The 17,100-nt window shown below is 41.4% G+C and overlaps 1 protein-coding gene across 2 annotated transcripts in view; it reads right to left on the bottom strand.

Annotated features, from left to right (window-relative positions):
• Positions 1-17,100, bottom strand: part of slit1b (slit homolog 1b (Drosophila)) — a 77,980-nt gene that overhangs the window by 59,337 nt on the left and 1,543 nt on the right. For both annotated transcript variants that reach the window (XM_028592025.1, XM_028592020.1), the window contains one exon: positions 680-751. In XM_028592025.1, coding sequence (XP_028447826.1) covers positions 680-751 — 72 coding nt within the window. The remainder of the gene's footprint in view (positions 1-679; positions 752-17,100) is intronic.

Below are 17,100 nucleotides of genomic sequence, written 5' to 3'. Positions count from 1 at the left end.
ATGTGACCAGCTTTAGCGCAAAGCGCTAATTAGCTTATGAAGCTAGTCGTCGGGGCATGCTAAAGTAAAAAGAAATCTCTATTTCTACACCACTAACAAGGCTCAAAATAGCACCACACTTCCACGGTAGCATAATGAGGGTCCCTACATGTAAACTGAAGCATTGAGAACTTTGTAAATGTACAGACAGTTTATTAAAAAGATAGTTTATAAAGACAGTAACCAGTAAATAGCTCGAGCACCGCATTCGTCGTTCGACTGGTCATGACTGTTTTCCTAAGATGGCGCCCGGATACGTGAACGGTACTGTCTTTATGAAAAAAAAAATTTTGGGGCCTTGTTAGTGGTATAGAAATAGAGATTTCTTTTTACTTTACCCTCTGCCCCAACGACTAGTGTTATAAGCTAATTAGCGGTTTGCAATAAAACTGGTCACATCCGATTAGCATGAAAACATAACCCAGAGAACGGTCAACCCGGTACGCATGTGTTATTAACCCCTAGGTTCATTTTGCGGCGGAATTGTCCTTTAACGATGTTCTGGATCATAGTGATATCTAAAATGAAATGGTTCCAAAACTAGTGTGAATGTCACTCTGAACGAGAGTTCGGCTGAATGACACTAAACTAACGTATAAACTCACATGTAGGTGAAGGAGTAAATGTGGCTGTGACTTACAGGACTCGGAGGTGTTTGAGACCAGAGAAGTCTGTCTTGGTGACAATGGTCAGGTTGTTTCCATTCAGATCACTGGAAAAAAAAAAAAACAGCATATTAGAGATCAGGAACTAAACTGAAGAAGCAAGACATTATCAGTACATAAAAATAATCAATGACATAATATCACGGTTTTTGCCCTTATTCCGAAAAAGACGATATTCCGACTAAGCTGTTTACATGGTTAATGAAAGTGAATATTCCACCAATATTCCCGTTTACATGTAGCCGTGCAAAACACGAAGTTTTCCAGCGGTAGATTTGTTGGACCGTGCGAACACAGCGTCCCTCTTTCATTCCTTTAACCAGCTTCTAAAAACCTGTTGAAGTCTTTGATAATGTTTGTGTTTCTCCTTCTTATCTTTTGGGCATGCATCTCTACCAGGTCCGCAGACTTGCAAACTATTGGTTGGGTGTTTTGTGTACAGCAACCATAGCAACGCACAGAGCTGACCATAGGCAGTAAACAGACAAGAGGCCGTAAACTGCGGTAAAAACCCTGATTGAGACGCATATTCTGAATGCGCTGTATACATGTCCAAAGAATGTCTCTAAAACCCGAATAAAACCAGCATATCCCACGTCTTAATCGGAAAAAATGCTATATTCGGGGGAAAAAAAAGCCCCTATTCGGAATATCCAACCGTAATATGCGGTTTACATGTTTACCTGTATCAAATTCGGAATATTGTCATATTCGGAATAATAGTGCAATATTGGTGTGCATGTAAACGTACTTAATGACATCTGAGAGAAGTGCAAAATGGAGCGGAGAAGTGTTAAAAAGATAAGATTTACTCAATTTATCCCAAGGGAAAGTGCTTTGTAGCAGTTGCAATACAAAGTGGAAAGAGTGCAAATATAAAAAAAGTCTAAAATAATAAATTGCAAATAATGTGCAAATCCAAAATATATACAATACTGACATGTGCATATCAATATAAACATATACAGCCAGGGGTTACTTAAAAAAAAGTACAACACATGTAAATAACACATACACACAACTACATATATGTTAATATGTTGAGAAAAAAAAAAAAAAAAAAAAAAATATATATATATATATATATATATATATATATATATATATATTTTTTATGGATAGAAGAGATAGAAAAGTTGCTATCATAACAAGAAACATAGTTAGCCAGTATGCTACATTGGTTAAACTGTGAGGACTGAAATCATAAACATTCATACAAATCTGTTCACTTTGATTTTTACCCTTATAGAATGGATGCATTTTGTACGAAAACTGTTACTATTACGCAAAAATGCAAAACTGCAAGACACAGTCACACATTTTCCAAGTTTAGCTTTGTCTAAACCTTTTTGTGAAGCTTTTAGAGCTAATGTTAAGTTCTTCAGGGCGACACACACAACAGCATATCATCAGAACACGCCAGTCAGAACTTTCCAGCCCCAACTCTTTAACAAACAGCAATCTTATCACTTTGCTTCTGCGAGTGGGACATCCCAGCTACTGTCCATCCAGTGTTCTACTTTACAGTATTCTCCTACTTAATGTGCGTATGATTTGTATTCACTTTGTGAGTGGGATTCCAGCAGCTTTTTTGCCAGGTGATCAGATATCATCCTTAACCTCTAATTCATTCTGAAAAATTCAATATGATGTTAAAGTGCTCATATTATGCTTTTTGGCTTTTCCCCTTTCCTTTATTGTGTTATATATCTTTTTCTGTGCATGTAATAGATTTACAAAGTGAAAACACCCAAAGTCCCCCCCAAAGGGACTTACCATCTCCAACAGAAAACACTGTTCACAAACTGCTCCAAACAGCTCTATTGTAGTCCAGCCTTTACTTCAGAGACCAACGTGGTCACTTTGTAACACACGTTATAATGCTCGCCTAGCTGCTAGCATGGCACTCCCTCATACTCTGCTTCTGACTGGCTAGTAGTCCTTACCTAGGTACTGTCAGGGCACACCCTCATACTCTGCTTCTGACTGGCTAGTAGTCCTTACCTAGGTACTGTCAGGACACGCCCTCATACTCTGCTTCTGACTGGCTAGTAGTCCTTACCTAGGTACTGTCAGAGCACACCTTCATACTCTGCTTCTGACTGGCTAGTAGTCCTTACCTAGGTGCTGCACATGTGCGACTCCCAACAAAGATGGAACAGAAGTGAGATGTCTTACTTTACAGCTAAAACAGAGAGCTCAACACACAGGGTGAAAAGAGGAGCTGCAGCAATGTGCAGTACAACAAATATGGTGTTTTTTTTAAATTAAACCATGTAAACCTATTCTGATACAACCTCTAAATACAATTATGAACCTGAAAATGAAAATGAGCATAATATGAGCACTTTAAAGCATTTATTATTCATCAGTTGCTGTGGTCTGTAGCCAAAAAGTAAACATCTCCCCCGATAAGTGTTACAAAGGCAGCAGATTAAGCTCCAGTGGAACTCGCTTTCAACTAGTTTTTTAACAACAGAAAAAACAAAATATCCTCAAAATCTTCAACTTTTTACTCCAAAAAAGATCTTTCCTTTTTATGAATTTACATTTCAAAATACCTCTGTATTGTACAGTGCACTGTTTCTGCTCTTTGAAGTTATTTTCACTCAGTTTGCAGAGAAGAAAGTCTTTCCATTGGGAGTTCACTTTGAGGACAATCTGCTTCTGTTTTATACTGTAAATCAGCCAACGTCAGCTTGAAGTTGCAAAAAAGTTCAGTATGACATTTCTTCCTGGATAAAACTGCTACTGTTTGACAAGAGTATCATGTACCTCCTTCACTCCACACTGACGTGCTCTCCAATCATTGTTTCAACTGCTCTCCGTGAAGGTTTACTACTGTTGCACTCATTCCAAGTCACTCAAGGCAGCAGCTTCAGACAGTTTCCAGCCATTTTGTACACACACTTTAGGTATAAACAGTTGTCAGTGTTTGTTATGTGATATTGTACTTAAGCAGGCCCTCTTTTCAACACAACTGTGGAAGCTGCTCCTGGCGGGAGGGGTTTAACCCTATGACCGCATTGTCTACTTTGATCGACAGCTGCGAAGAAGAGAGGGGATGATGTCACTCTTCCCACGAGGCTTTGTGGACAGAGAGGTAAACTGAACCCTGTGCGTGTACCTGTATGTGTGTGTGTGTTTGTGTGGAGTGTCATGTTCCTGTACTACTGTAAAGGGTGGAGCAGAGTGTGACCTTGTCCTGTATAATAGAGAAAGAAGGGGAGAGAGAGAGAGAGAGAGAGAGAGAGAGAGAGAGAGAGAGAGAGAGAGAGAGAGAGAGAGAGAGAGAGAGAGAGAGAGAGGGGCAGAGAGCTGATGTTGTGGTTTGGGTGTTTGAACCGGATCTATACTTGGACTAATGGAAATGCAAAGAAAACACCTGGCAAAGAAGAAAAAAAGTAAAATACTGTATGTGTCCATAACAGTAAATTGAGCCCTGCACTGCACAAAAAAAACACAGGTCTGATTCAACTGTTAGTTATTTTTCCTTTTTTTTTTCCATTCCCCCCAGTGTAGTTTCCCTTCTTTCAGGAGTTTTTTATAAATTGTAGTTAGGCTAGTTTCACATTTTGAAGTCCATCCTAATTCAATAATCATGTTCACATATGAACACTGAAACTATGTGCATTTAAACTGCAATTTTATTAATGGGGGACAAAATCCAGTCTTCTTTCTGAGCGAAAATACATTCAGGTGAAGATAACTTGAGGCTCTAGCAGTCGGCGTTGGATAAATCGAGTGGTTATCTTACAGTGATATGCTTTTTAGAACAAAAGTTTCCCCAGTTTGAACGGATGCTGTGAAGCGATAGTAACACAAGGGGGAATTTTGTGCTAAAAAGACAGTCACTTTAGACAATCCCCACTTGGTTTGGGTGTGACAGGTGTGTCTGCACACACTGTGCGTCTATGAAGCAGCAGAATTGGGCCAAATCCTCTGGGATGATACCAGAAAGTCCTCCTTGAGAACATCCGATTCTGCTAGGGCTGCAAGTAAAAAATATTTTCATAATCAATTAATTTGTAATTCTTTTCACAAATTGTTGGAAAACACTGAAATATCACATTTTAATTTCCAGGAGCCCAAGACCGAAAGGTTCAACTAGTTTTTATTCAAAGTTTGAGAGATGCAGAGATGCACAAAAAAATAAGTTCTCCTCTCTTCTCTACAGTAAAACGTCTGCCTCCTTTCAAAAATGGATCAGCAATGGATGCACGTAATTGAGGCCAGCATATCTAATAAACTTACAATATAGTTGAATTTTTGGCCAAAAATAATGGTAGAAAATCATGGAAGTTTGTGTTGCCTTGGCTCTAGCAGCAATAAAGCACAGCCTCACTCTTTAAAGGTAATTGCCCTTTTCTGGGCAATGTCACAGAAGCCTGTACAGCAGATTGTTGCACTAGAGTCCAGATAATGTCATTTGAGAGTAGAGATCACGTCTAAAAGGTGAAACAATGAATATGATCCCACTGGAAGAATAAAAAAATATTTTTGCAGTCTGAAGATGGAGGAGGAGGTAGCATGGGATTGGCTGGGATAGAGGGAGGGACGGATGGATGTAGACGGGTCGCGGCGGGGGGTCCAGAATCACTCCCTGGATGTGTGTGAAATTACCCTGACAGTTAGACCGCACAGGCAAAACAAGCATGGGGCGGAGGAGAGATGTACAGCGAGCGATGGCCATATCGCCACATGCTGTAAGAGCATGTTACGGATGCTCAGAAAAACACCAAGTCCGAAAATATCAGCCCGCTAATTGCTAAAATCTCATAAGATTTATCGGTTTGTTGTATGAAAAGAAAGAAAGAGACACGAGGGACGAGAGGAACACAAATACAGCCCCGATGCGGCGTGGTTAATCGAGTTTTGTGCAGCATGGCGGGGTCAGGGGTCAGCTGAGCGACAGACTCCCCTCGAGTGGCGACTCTGCCAAACAATAGCTCATTAAAGCAGAACGCGTCCCGCACACACACACATACAAACACACACTCACAGCCTCAGTGGGCAGTGAGGCAGTTGATCTGTTCAGCTCTGCTCTCCACTGTTAGATCTGACATGGAGGGAGGGCGGGGGACGGGGGACGGGGGACGGGGACGGGGGGGGGGGGGGCACTGAGGAAGATGATGAGATACGTGGTGTGGTTAAAGAGAAAGAATTAAAGATGAAAGACATACAGTGTGTAGAAGCACTGATGCCAATCCTAAGGTATAAAACAACATTACTTAAGTATCAGTACCAAAACTCAGCCATCATATCTGCACTAGTATTGGAAACATTTCGAACAATATCGATCTCTATCCTGGACCCTTCAGTACAGAGCCAGATTAGTTACAAGTCAGAAAGTAAAAGTGCTCATATTATGCTTGCTGGCTTTTCCCCTTTCCTTTATTGTGTTATATATCATTTTGTGCATGTTATAGGTTAACAAAGTGAAAAAGCCCAAAGTTCACCCCAAAGGGACTTACCATCTCTAACATAAAAACACTGTTCACAAACTGCTCCAAACAGCTCTTTTGTAGTCCAGCCTGTAGTCCATGTTATATGTTACATGTTATAATGCTCTGCTAGCGTAGCACGCCCTCATACCCTGCAACTGACTAGCTAGCAGTACTTACTGCGCATGTGCGACTCCCAACAAAGATGGAACAGAAGTAAGATGCCTCACTCTGTAGCTAAAAAAGAGAGCTCAACACACAAGGTGAAAAGAGGAGCTGCAGCAATGTGCAGTACAACAAAAAAATATGGTGTTTTCTGAAAATTAAACCACATAAACCTATTCTGGTATAACCTCTAAATATAATTATGAACCTGAAAATGAGCATAATATGAGCACTTTAAATAACCTATCCTCCTAGCGCATGCACAGTAGTGTACCAGGTATGAGCCTCATCCCATCTTTTCCTTGTATACATGGAACATGTATTCTGGTTGGGTATAGCCTGGATCAATGGAAGAAGATTTCCAGGATAAAGCCGTCTGGCGTGTGAGCCACTTCTGCTCTCCGTGTGTCGCCGTTCTCAAAATCCCTTCGCTTTGGGAAACAACAACACACTTTGAGCTAGCAAGCTACACGCTGCAAACGGTGGATTGTGAAGACAATCTAAATCGTGTGACAAGGCAGGCCTGCTTGGTTCATTCGGAGAATTACTGTAAATGTTTAAAAAAATTATATGTTTATAGCATTTACTATCTAACTAATCTTTACTCTAACAGGTTTTGGGACAGATTGGCGGGATTGCTGTGGACAAAGTACACACGTTGATTCATGTAGCCAGACCTATCTCCACAGCGCTGTGGAGCAATGGGAGAATAGGTTGGGTACAATGGGTTCCACATAATAATAATAATAATAATAATAATTTAAAAAATCAATCAGTAGGGTCAATTCAAATTTAAATAATATCCAAGATTGTATAGTCATTCAACATCAAAGACACAAAAGAGGAAACGTGATACGTGTCTTGAAAGTGGTCAAACATAAAGATACCAATTATCAGCACAACGTTTTTGCCATTAACCGCAACATAAACACACTGTGCTCAAGGATACATTGAGCTAACTTGATCCTGCTAATCAATTTAGCATCTGGATTTCAAGATACACACACATAAACAAAATCCTCCCCACAAAACCACAAATACAGTACAGAGCAATGGTTTACAGAGCAGTCTCAACTGGTCTGCACAAAATAGAAACCCAACACTTTTCTGCTCCATCACCTATTTACAATACAGCGAGCCAATTCAAACAGAAACCTTCACTCAGTGTGCATTGGTTTTGTTGAGGTCCACTCTGCCCGGTTACAGCAGATGGGCCAAGAACTGATTAACACAGTTTAGAGATTGAAAGTGTAGTTTAGGACTTTTTCCATTAGCTTGTTTTATAATTTCTGGTCAACCACTGGGTACCAGATGTCAAAAACCATCAAAGCAGCTTAGCGATTATCATTTGAATGCAGAGGTGCAGCACCAGCAATTTCACACATACTTTTTCAGCAGTGTAGAGTGAGCCAGAATTGCGAATTAGAACCCTGGCAGGGTGATGCAGGACCCCGACACAAAGCGGAGGGGTCTTGAATTAGCCTCACAGAGGTTACCTGTCTGCATCTCTGTCGGGACGGTTAACTTTACCGCTGAAAAGCACCGCTCTCCGCCGAAAGCCAGGTCGCCACGGTGAGTACGCCAACCGTGGAGCTAACTAATGCTCTGTTTGCACTGTTGCTGTTAGCGAGCCCCGTTTCCTCCATCCTCTCTCTCCCTTTGTGATCCGCTGATATTGATACGAGCTCTGTATGAGCAACAACATTCATTTAAAAATGATTTTACTGATTTAAAAATGGTCCTCCAGAGTCTACGATCAAAAGTCCATCCACGAGAACGGTCTGTTATTCAGAAATAGTAGACCGCGGAATGCTGTGATTGACCAATCATAATCAAGTATTTAACCCAGTTGCATTATAAAGGAAATAATTACAAGATCTTTAAAACCTAACATTTGCACTTGACAGTATCAAAGCAAATGTATTAATATTTCAGAAGTAAAAATGAGTTGTTTTTCAAAATTGCACAGACAAAAGAAAGAAAGAAAAAAGAAAGAAAGAAAGAAAGAAAGAAAAAAGAAAGAAAGAAAGAAAGAAAGAAAGAAAGAAAGAAAGAAAGAAAGAAAGAAGGCTGTTGCCTGGGTTACCCATTTGTTGACCTGCTGCTACTGACATGTTGGTTGATTGAATGATTGCACACATGAAATACAATGCAGGAAGTCCAGTTCCCTACTTTCATCACAACAATCGCGAGGGCCTGCGTTGGCACCCCCACTGCGCAGACGGACTGTCTCCATTAAAATGGATGAGAGGGCTGCTGACAGAGACAGACAAATCTGCAGCCTGCTAAAAGTGAATGAGTGACTTTGTGATTCAGTTCTGACAAACCACACTGCATTTTAGTGAAAGTGGACAGATCCATGATCCTAATCACACTGTCAGGATCTTGGTTACTGAAAACTAGCATCAAAACGGACAAACCAAAGGACATAAATCTATTAAGCCCACGGTAACTGCTCCAAACGTTTCCCACTAACCCTTTGGAATACCTATTCAGAGCAATTCTGTGCAACCCTGGGGTGGTTTCTCCCTTTGTTTGGTCACATGAGAACAGAGCAATCAGTACAAGAAGTTACTGAGCGGGAGGTTTCTCTGGACCGTTCCAACCAGCCCTGGAGTGCTTCATTTGGACCAAGATCTGACCATGACCAATATCCCTCCCAGACACTTGGTAAATGAGCCAAAGACTGGCAGCAAATATTCTGCTGCTTTGAACAAAGTCATTTCCTGACCGGGAAAGAAAACTACAGAAATCTGCTGCGTGAATTATTACCAAGTCAACACAAGACTGCACTGCAGAGGTAAAAGCAACCATAGTTATTACCATCACCTTACTGTTCCTCCCCTCTATCACACTTCGTTCTCATCATTATCATTCACCTCCCCAGTTCTCCTCTTTCATGTTCACCTCCCCTCTTCTTCCTCTTCCCCTGACAGCCTTAAACAACTCTTCCTCCCTTATTCCTCCTCCTGCTCCCTTCTTTGCCTTCTCCTGTTCACTCTCCTCATCACAGCTGCAGCACAGTGGATGTGACTATTAGCGACCACACACATAACACACACACACACACACACACACACACACACACACACACACACACACAATAACACTTCATTAGTGGCATCTTTCCAACTGAGAGGTTGCAAGGGGAAATGGTAAGATGATTATAAGAGACGGACAGAGAAAGAGACAGAGGGAGAAGCTGAGGTGGCAGTCTTTGCTATTGAAACTGAGAAATGAGGTGTGCGTGTGTGTGTGTGTGTGTGTGTGTGTGTGTGTGTGTGTGTGTGTGTGTGAGAGAATGTGTGCGTGTGAATGCGTGAGACAGGGATAGGTAAGTGATAATGAAACGGAAGAAAATAATGCAGCTACTTAGAGAAAATAACTAATTCAGCTACTTTACGACAACAAAAAATTGAAAAATGATTCTAATTTATAATTATCATCATATTATAAGTGTTTTTCCACTTACACCTAGTGATATCTAGGACCACTGAAAGTTTTGGTTAAATTTACTGAGCTTTCAAGGTACTAAAATTATCTCAATACATGGAGGTGTTTGTCTGCCTATGTAGCCTGACAAGCCAGACCCACATCAAGATGTTGGGTCTGGGAACTCACCACTGGCAGGGGGCGCAATCCGAGGGGCGGGATAAACGGTCTTTCAAATTCCCTCTGCACTCGTAGCCAACCAGAGCAACGCTAGTTGATAGATTAAACTGTTGCGCTATCCGGTCGGCAAAACTTTGAACACATCTTCCTTTTTTAAGAATGACTTCAGTGCTTAAAGGTCCAATATGTAATATTTGTACTGTAATAAATCCAAAAATGAGACCAATGCCTCATCAGATATTAAGGAAACATGGTAAACTGAAATACTATCTTTTCTGACAACAATGCTAATCAGTATTTTTTCTTTTTGAAATTTACATTCCGTGACGTAATGTCTGTTTATGTTTTGATCTGTGTGTTGTTATCAACGGCCCAGTTTGACAGCCAGGCCGGGTTGCCAGATATACCTGTAAAAACGTAAACCCAGCACGCTACAGCTGTAACGGTAGTACAGCCATGAAAGCAGCAAACAAACGAACAGGATCAACGGAGATAGATTCTACATGACATAAAAAAAGAAAACAGCATGTTTCTAACAGTTGCGTGACCAGAGACGTAACAACCCCCTGGTAAATATTGGAGATGTATTTGAAAGATGGAGACAGCTTAGATCCCAAAAGGACGCAGAGTTGACTTATTTTCTCCTGAACAGGTAAACATTAGCTTCGGGCTAATTTATCACAGCTACTAGGGATGGGCATTTTTTTCAACATTTGTGTACTCACATTGAATTTTATAGCTAGAGTACCCAAGTTGGTTACTCGCAAAAACAATTGAGACATAGCCAGTAAAGTGATCCCGACTGGTCCTGGCTAACGCCGCCATGCTAACCCTGCTAACTGCTAACGTTACCGGGAGGACCAGGCATGCAGCCCATGGCTGTTTACAACGTGTAGTTAAGCGGCTAGAGCCGACAACGGTGAGTTATTTTAAGCCACGAGAGGGGGGCTGTAAATCGGAAAGAGAGGACTGTGAGTTTGTAGTGTGTTTAGCGATTGTTGCCGTAATTCTAAGTGTGTTCCGTCGGCAAGGTAGTGGTATTTTTAGCGTTTCGTATTGTAATTCTAAGCCGAGGAAGTGTGCCTGACTGGCGTGTGGAGAGGACAGTGAGGTTGTTGTGTTTTTAGCGGTTCATAATGTAATTTTAAGCCGAAAAAGTGTGTCTGTCAGTTGGTTACAGAGCTCCGCGTGAGCACGGGCTTTTATGACTGTCAATATAGCCAGCATCTAACGTTAACTACTCCGCTGTGCTGTGGAGTAATGTCTGGCTATGTGAGACTAGCATCTACCGTTAGCTACTGCGCTGTGCTGTGGAGTAATGTCTGGCTATGTGAGACTAGCATCTACCGTAAGCTACTCCGCTGTGCTGTGGAGTAATGTCTGGCTATGTGAGACTAGCATTTAACGTTAGCTACTCCGCTGTGCTGTGGAGTAATGTCTGGCTATGTGAGACTAGCATCTAACGTTAACTACTCCGCTGTGCTGTGGAGTAATGTCTGGCTATGTGAGACTAGCATCTACCGTTAGCTACTCCGCTGTGATGTGAAGTAATGTCTGGCTATGTGAGACTAGCATCTAACGTTAACTACTCCGCTGTGCTGTGGAGTAATGTCTGGCTATGTGAGACTAGCATCTACCGTTAGCTACTCTGCTGTGCTGTGGAGTAATGTCTGGCTATGTGAGAAAAGCGTCTAGCAACATTATTGTGAATGCTGCGGTCTCAGCCTGGCCACCCCCGTGAACTTCGAGTCTGGGCAGGAGGGGGCGGGGGAAACGACTCTCCAGTATTTTGAATTGGTAGTGCAGTAACTATTTTAACCGCTAGCTGCCAGTATTACACACAATATTACATATTGCACCTTTAACTCCAGGTCTTAAGCCGATTCCAAAGACCACTGTTCGCCAGCAGCAGCAGCAGCCATCTTCTTTGTTTTCAAGTAGCAGGGAATTCACGCGGAACCGTCGCAACTCTGCCGTCCTTATGTTAAGACTCTATACACAATGTGATTGGCCTGACCAGAATTTGGTTTTTCCAGTTCGCAAGCCAACGGAGAATTGCTAGACTGACCCTGGCTGCAAATTACATTTGCTGCCGCTAGGGTGCGTCTAGATTTCTAGGCTACTGCCTACCAGCACTATTTGAAAATGTAACATCAGCATGTCATTCCAGAGAGAATGTCCAGGTTACTCAGGACAAACCACAGGGCTCACCGTGGACAGTTTCCAATCACAAATGTTCACAGAGAGGTCTGTGGATCATCCTGAGTAACCTGGACACTGTTTCAGGAAGTCATGTTCCTGAGTTTAGGTGAGGTCTTTGTCGCTTGTACATCGCTGTCATCACCAGTGAGACAAAACATTTTTTATCTCCATTCACAGTCCTTGACGGTCATTCTGAATTAAATTAAGTAGGGCTGCAACTAACGATTATTTTCATAGTCGATTAATCTGTTGATTATTTTCTCAATTAGTTGATCAGTTGTTTGGTCTATAAAATGTCAGAAAATGTGGATCAGTGTTTCCCAAAAGTCCAAGATGACGTCCTCAAATGTCTTGTTTTGTCCACAATTCAAAGATATTCAGTTTACTGTCACAGAGGAGAGAAGACACTAGAAATTACACATTTAAGAAGCTGGAATCAAAGAATTTTTACTTTTGTCTTAAAATATTACTCAAACCGACTGACCGATTATCAAAATAGTTTGCGATTAATTTAAGAGTTGACAACCAATCAATTAATCGATTAATCTTTGCAACTCTAAAATAAAGATCTGAGGAGCTCATTTGCACTTCTGCACTTCAGTTCATCGCAAAATAAAAATGATATAGTACGTAATAACTGGAGTAGAGTTTGATTTGTAAGTTCTCACTCTCAACTTAGAATTTAAAAGAGAAAGAGTTGAACACGTTCTCAGAAAACCTGGCACTGTAATAACCACATAATGGGACCTTCTGCCCATTTGGGGACAAAAACATTGGTCCCCATGAGGTGAACCATTACATTTTAGGGTTAAGGTCAGGTTAACTCTCCAGGGAAATAACGTAAAGTCAATGCAATGTCCTCATAAGTGAACAAGTTGGCTTTGTGTCTTTGTGTGTATTTTTGTGCTAATCCTCCTCACACTCAATTAGTTCCCTCACTGGCAGCTACATATAATGACACACACAAATACTTAGGAACACACACACGTGTAGCTTGACTAATATTTTTCTCAATGAATCATGCCCAATTTATATAATGAGGAATCCAGAAACAGAAATAAGCAGAAACAGTTTTTTCAAAATTGCAACGTGTGACAGACTGCTGTGTGTTGCGCACACACACACACACACACACACACACACACACACACACACACACACACACACACACAAACCTCAACCTGCACTTTCTCACACTCTCCCCTGTTATGTGTGTGTGTTTGTTTAAACATTTCCTCTTCCTGATTTTGTTTCAGGTTTGGCTTTTTAATCCAAACGCAGCCCGTACGCTCATGAGCATGCTTCACAGATATGTTCTCTCGCTCTCTTTTTCACACACTTTCCACGTTTCATTCTCGGCTCAAATAACCCTGCTCATCAGGGCCCAAAGGGACATCCATTTTTCAGCGTTGCCATGACAATCCAAAGAGGAGGGGGTGTTTAGTTTGACTGGTGCAGTCACCTTGATAAATGACCCTCTTATTGCTGCCTGTCTCCCAGGGAATACTGTACACACACTCTGTCTCTCTCTCTCTCTCACACACACACACACACACACACACACACACACACACACACACACACACACACACACACACACACCTCACTCTCTCTCCCCCTGTGGCTAGCTGTCCAGCTGACACACACACTCAGATCACTTTACATGCTAATTGGGCGACAAGCCTTTTAACAAATAGCTATTTAATGAGTTGCTCCTCTCCACCGCAGCGCAGAGCCCGTCTGAGTCTACAGGGTGGTAGACTGCTAGAGCTCTGGGAGGTCACACTGGCTGTTTACATGCACTGAGTAACTGAGTAACCAGTCATTGGTCATTCTCTAATTTGGTCTTCAACAAAATATCTTCACGCTTAGATTTTAGATAAATAATCATCAGTAATGTGGACATAATGTCTAAGTGGGGAAAAGGCAAATAACAGAACAGCTAGAGCAGTCTGGTACATCGCTTTACTGTAATGGTTGACTGCTAACCTAGCTCAATTAAAAAAGGAAAAAATGTGTCACCGAAAGCCGTACCTTTTGGTTAAAAATGTGCAGAAATAAAAATGTAAACAACACATTAGGGTGCATCCTGGCATTGGAACTCTTAAGGTTACTCAAATGTGGACAAAACCTCACAATCCCCTAGCCTAGAAATCTAGACTCCCCCTAGTGGTAGCAAATTTATTTGGCAGCCAGGGGGGGTCTAGGCACTCTCCGTTGACTTTCAAGCTGCAAAAACCAAATTTTGGTCAGGCCAATCACATTGTGTATAGAGTCGGTGGGCGGGGCTTATGGCTGCTGCTGCTGGGAACAGCGGACTTCTGGAAGACTTGGAGTTAAGCTTTTCTTTGATAAAAGAACAAAGAACGGCACAGAAATCATTCTTAAAAAAGGAAGATGTGTTCGGAGTTTTGCCGACCGGATACGGCAAAAGTTTAATCTATCAACTAGCTCCGCTACCTTCTACGTTGCTCTGCCTGGTTGTAGCGCTATCCTATTACGTGCAGAGGGAATTTGAAAGACAACCATTTATCCCGCCCCTCGGATCGAGCTCCGTCAATGGTGAGTTCCCAGACCCAACATCTGGATGTGGGTCTGGCTTGTCAGGCTAATAATCCCCTATTTTATGTTTTATAAAATTTACTGAGTAAATTTACAGGCAAGACAAGGCAACACAATTCTTTCCATTTGGGAGTCGAGATACGTCCTGACGCAGAATCTGTTGTTTTGGGGATAAGGTGACAAATTGCCGTGCCAGATGCTCATTGTTTGCCTGATGCTGGTCTGATCCCACACCTATTGGGTCGGGCCAATATCAGGCTAATATGGATCCTGGCATTACAATGTTAAACGTTATGATTTCATTTTAACATTCATAACATAAATTGCACATTTCTGCTCTCCTAAATGAAACAGTATATCCATATTTATGTCAATAAGAGTTATGACAGCAGGTGTTTTTCCACTCTGTCAGTAACTATTACTTTGTACAGCAAGAAACCCTTTCGCATAGGAACAGTTACCATCTCAGCATTATTAAAAACGACAATAGAGAAAGCGGATCTGCAGGCTCAGAGTTTTTTTCCGGGCCATTTCTCTTTGACCCTCATCCCTGATCATAAAGCTATCAGCCTCAGAGGGGAAAACATTCTCCACGCTACAGTAAACCAGTGAGGAGGACGGATAATGTATCTCTGCCGGCACCCCTGACAATCATCAATTATTCACACGCAGGCACTCTAGGACCTGAAATAAACACACACACATAAAATGTACAAACACATACATGTTCACCCTAAACATACAGCACATACACTTAGAGAGGGACAGAAACAAATACAAAGTGTTCCCTTTTTTATATACAGTACACACAGCCAATGCTGCAATGTTCATTAGTTGTTTTTTTTAAGTCAGAAGATAAGAGTTTCTAAAGGCAAATCTCCAATGCAAGATTATAAAATGTCAGTGACATGCCTTGTAATTTGTGCCACTTTTTGGGTGCATTTTCCCTTTTTTTTTGTACATTATTGTCAAAAAAGGTAGATACCAGAACTGCTGTCACATCAAAATATCTCAGTCAGCTAACAGTAGTGGCAGTACATCACAAACAAATAGCAGGGGGTAATTTGGCTTTGCACCCAGCTATCACATCCTCTGCAGAACAGGCACTGGAGAGACCAATTAAGAAACTAACAGTATCAGCAGCACACCAGAATGCAGCACAGCAACGTTACGTTGAGAGAAGAGGTATGACCGTCACGTTTTGTTTTCTTACTGAAAGAAAAAAAAAATCTCGCCGCTTCTCTGGCAGCAATAGACACTCTTGGAATCCTAGAAAACCACCTACCGAGCCAGAGCAGCTGGTGTATGTGCTAATATGTTCCAAGTGCTAGTTTCGGTGTGTAGGATTCCTGAAGGTTTCATCTAAATTAGATCAGTAGGGCAGTAATAACAGTCTTTCTAAGTCATAAATAGTAACTTTTGATTAAAGCGCAATGTCATTTCTCAAAGTGGAGAGAAAATTGGATCTGGAATGTCTGAGAATACAGTAGTTAGCTAGCTCAATATTTTGACTTCTACAGTAAGCCTAGTCTATATCCACAACATTTCACTTCTGGGATTGCTCCGGTGCCGCAGGAAATTCTGCCAATATCCGTTACCTTCCGCTTTCTTTGTGCTGGAATTCTAAACTCTGGTGGATTTCTGAGGACTATGGTTAACTGCTCCTCAGAACTCTGCAGGGTAAATCCAGACAGCTAGCTAGACTATCTGTCCAATTGGAGTTTTCTTTCACACGACTAAAACTACTTTTGAACGTACACATGTTCCACCAAAACAAGTTCTTTCCAGAGGCTATTTTGCAGCGGCTCCGTGCGGAGCTTAGCGCCAGCCAGGACGATTGTAATGGGTTTAAAAAAAATGCCAATAAACCAGAGTATTTTTTTCTCCCATCCCGGAATGCTGTGGACTAGCCAGACCCTCCTCCGCAGCGCTGTGGAGGAAGGTCTGGCAAAGCGAGACTACAGTAAGTGAAACCCTCTGAATTTTGGTTCCCCCTTCAGCAATTTGACAGTCTTAACAAAATTAAAGACATTTTAAGTTATAAGGAGCACCACTTTTACTTTCAAAAATAGACTTTTCTTGAAAAGGAAGAAAAGCAACTTAACAGGAACAACATATACAAATAAAATGAAATTATATTACATTATTCTGAAGGTTTTGCAGTTATACTGTATAGGATGAAAAAGATACAGAGAAGAGTGGAATAAGAAAAGAGCAGGGGGAGAGAAAAATAAGATATACTGAGAATTTTTCACTAATAGGAGATGAGGAATTTGCACAGTGCATGAGATATGTGAAGTATGAAAAAAAATGGAGATTCAGAGAAAATTGCAGGAAAGAGCAATGATGTTGCAAAATAATGTCGCACTCTAAATCCTGGGAGTCAAGTGGAGAGTCAAAGTGTGTGTGTG

Source organism: Perca flavescens, chromosome 2 (assembly GCF_004354835.1).
Source record: "Perca flavescens isolate YP-PL-M2 chromosome 2, PFLA_1.0, whole genome shotgun sequence".
NCBI classification, from domain to species: Eukaryota; Metazoa; Chordata; class Actinopteri; order Perciformes; family Percidae; genus Perca; species Perca flavescens.
Note: the sequence above shows the minus strand (reverse complement) of the source record. Positions and strands in the feature narration are given on the sequence as shown.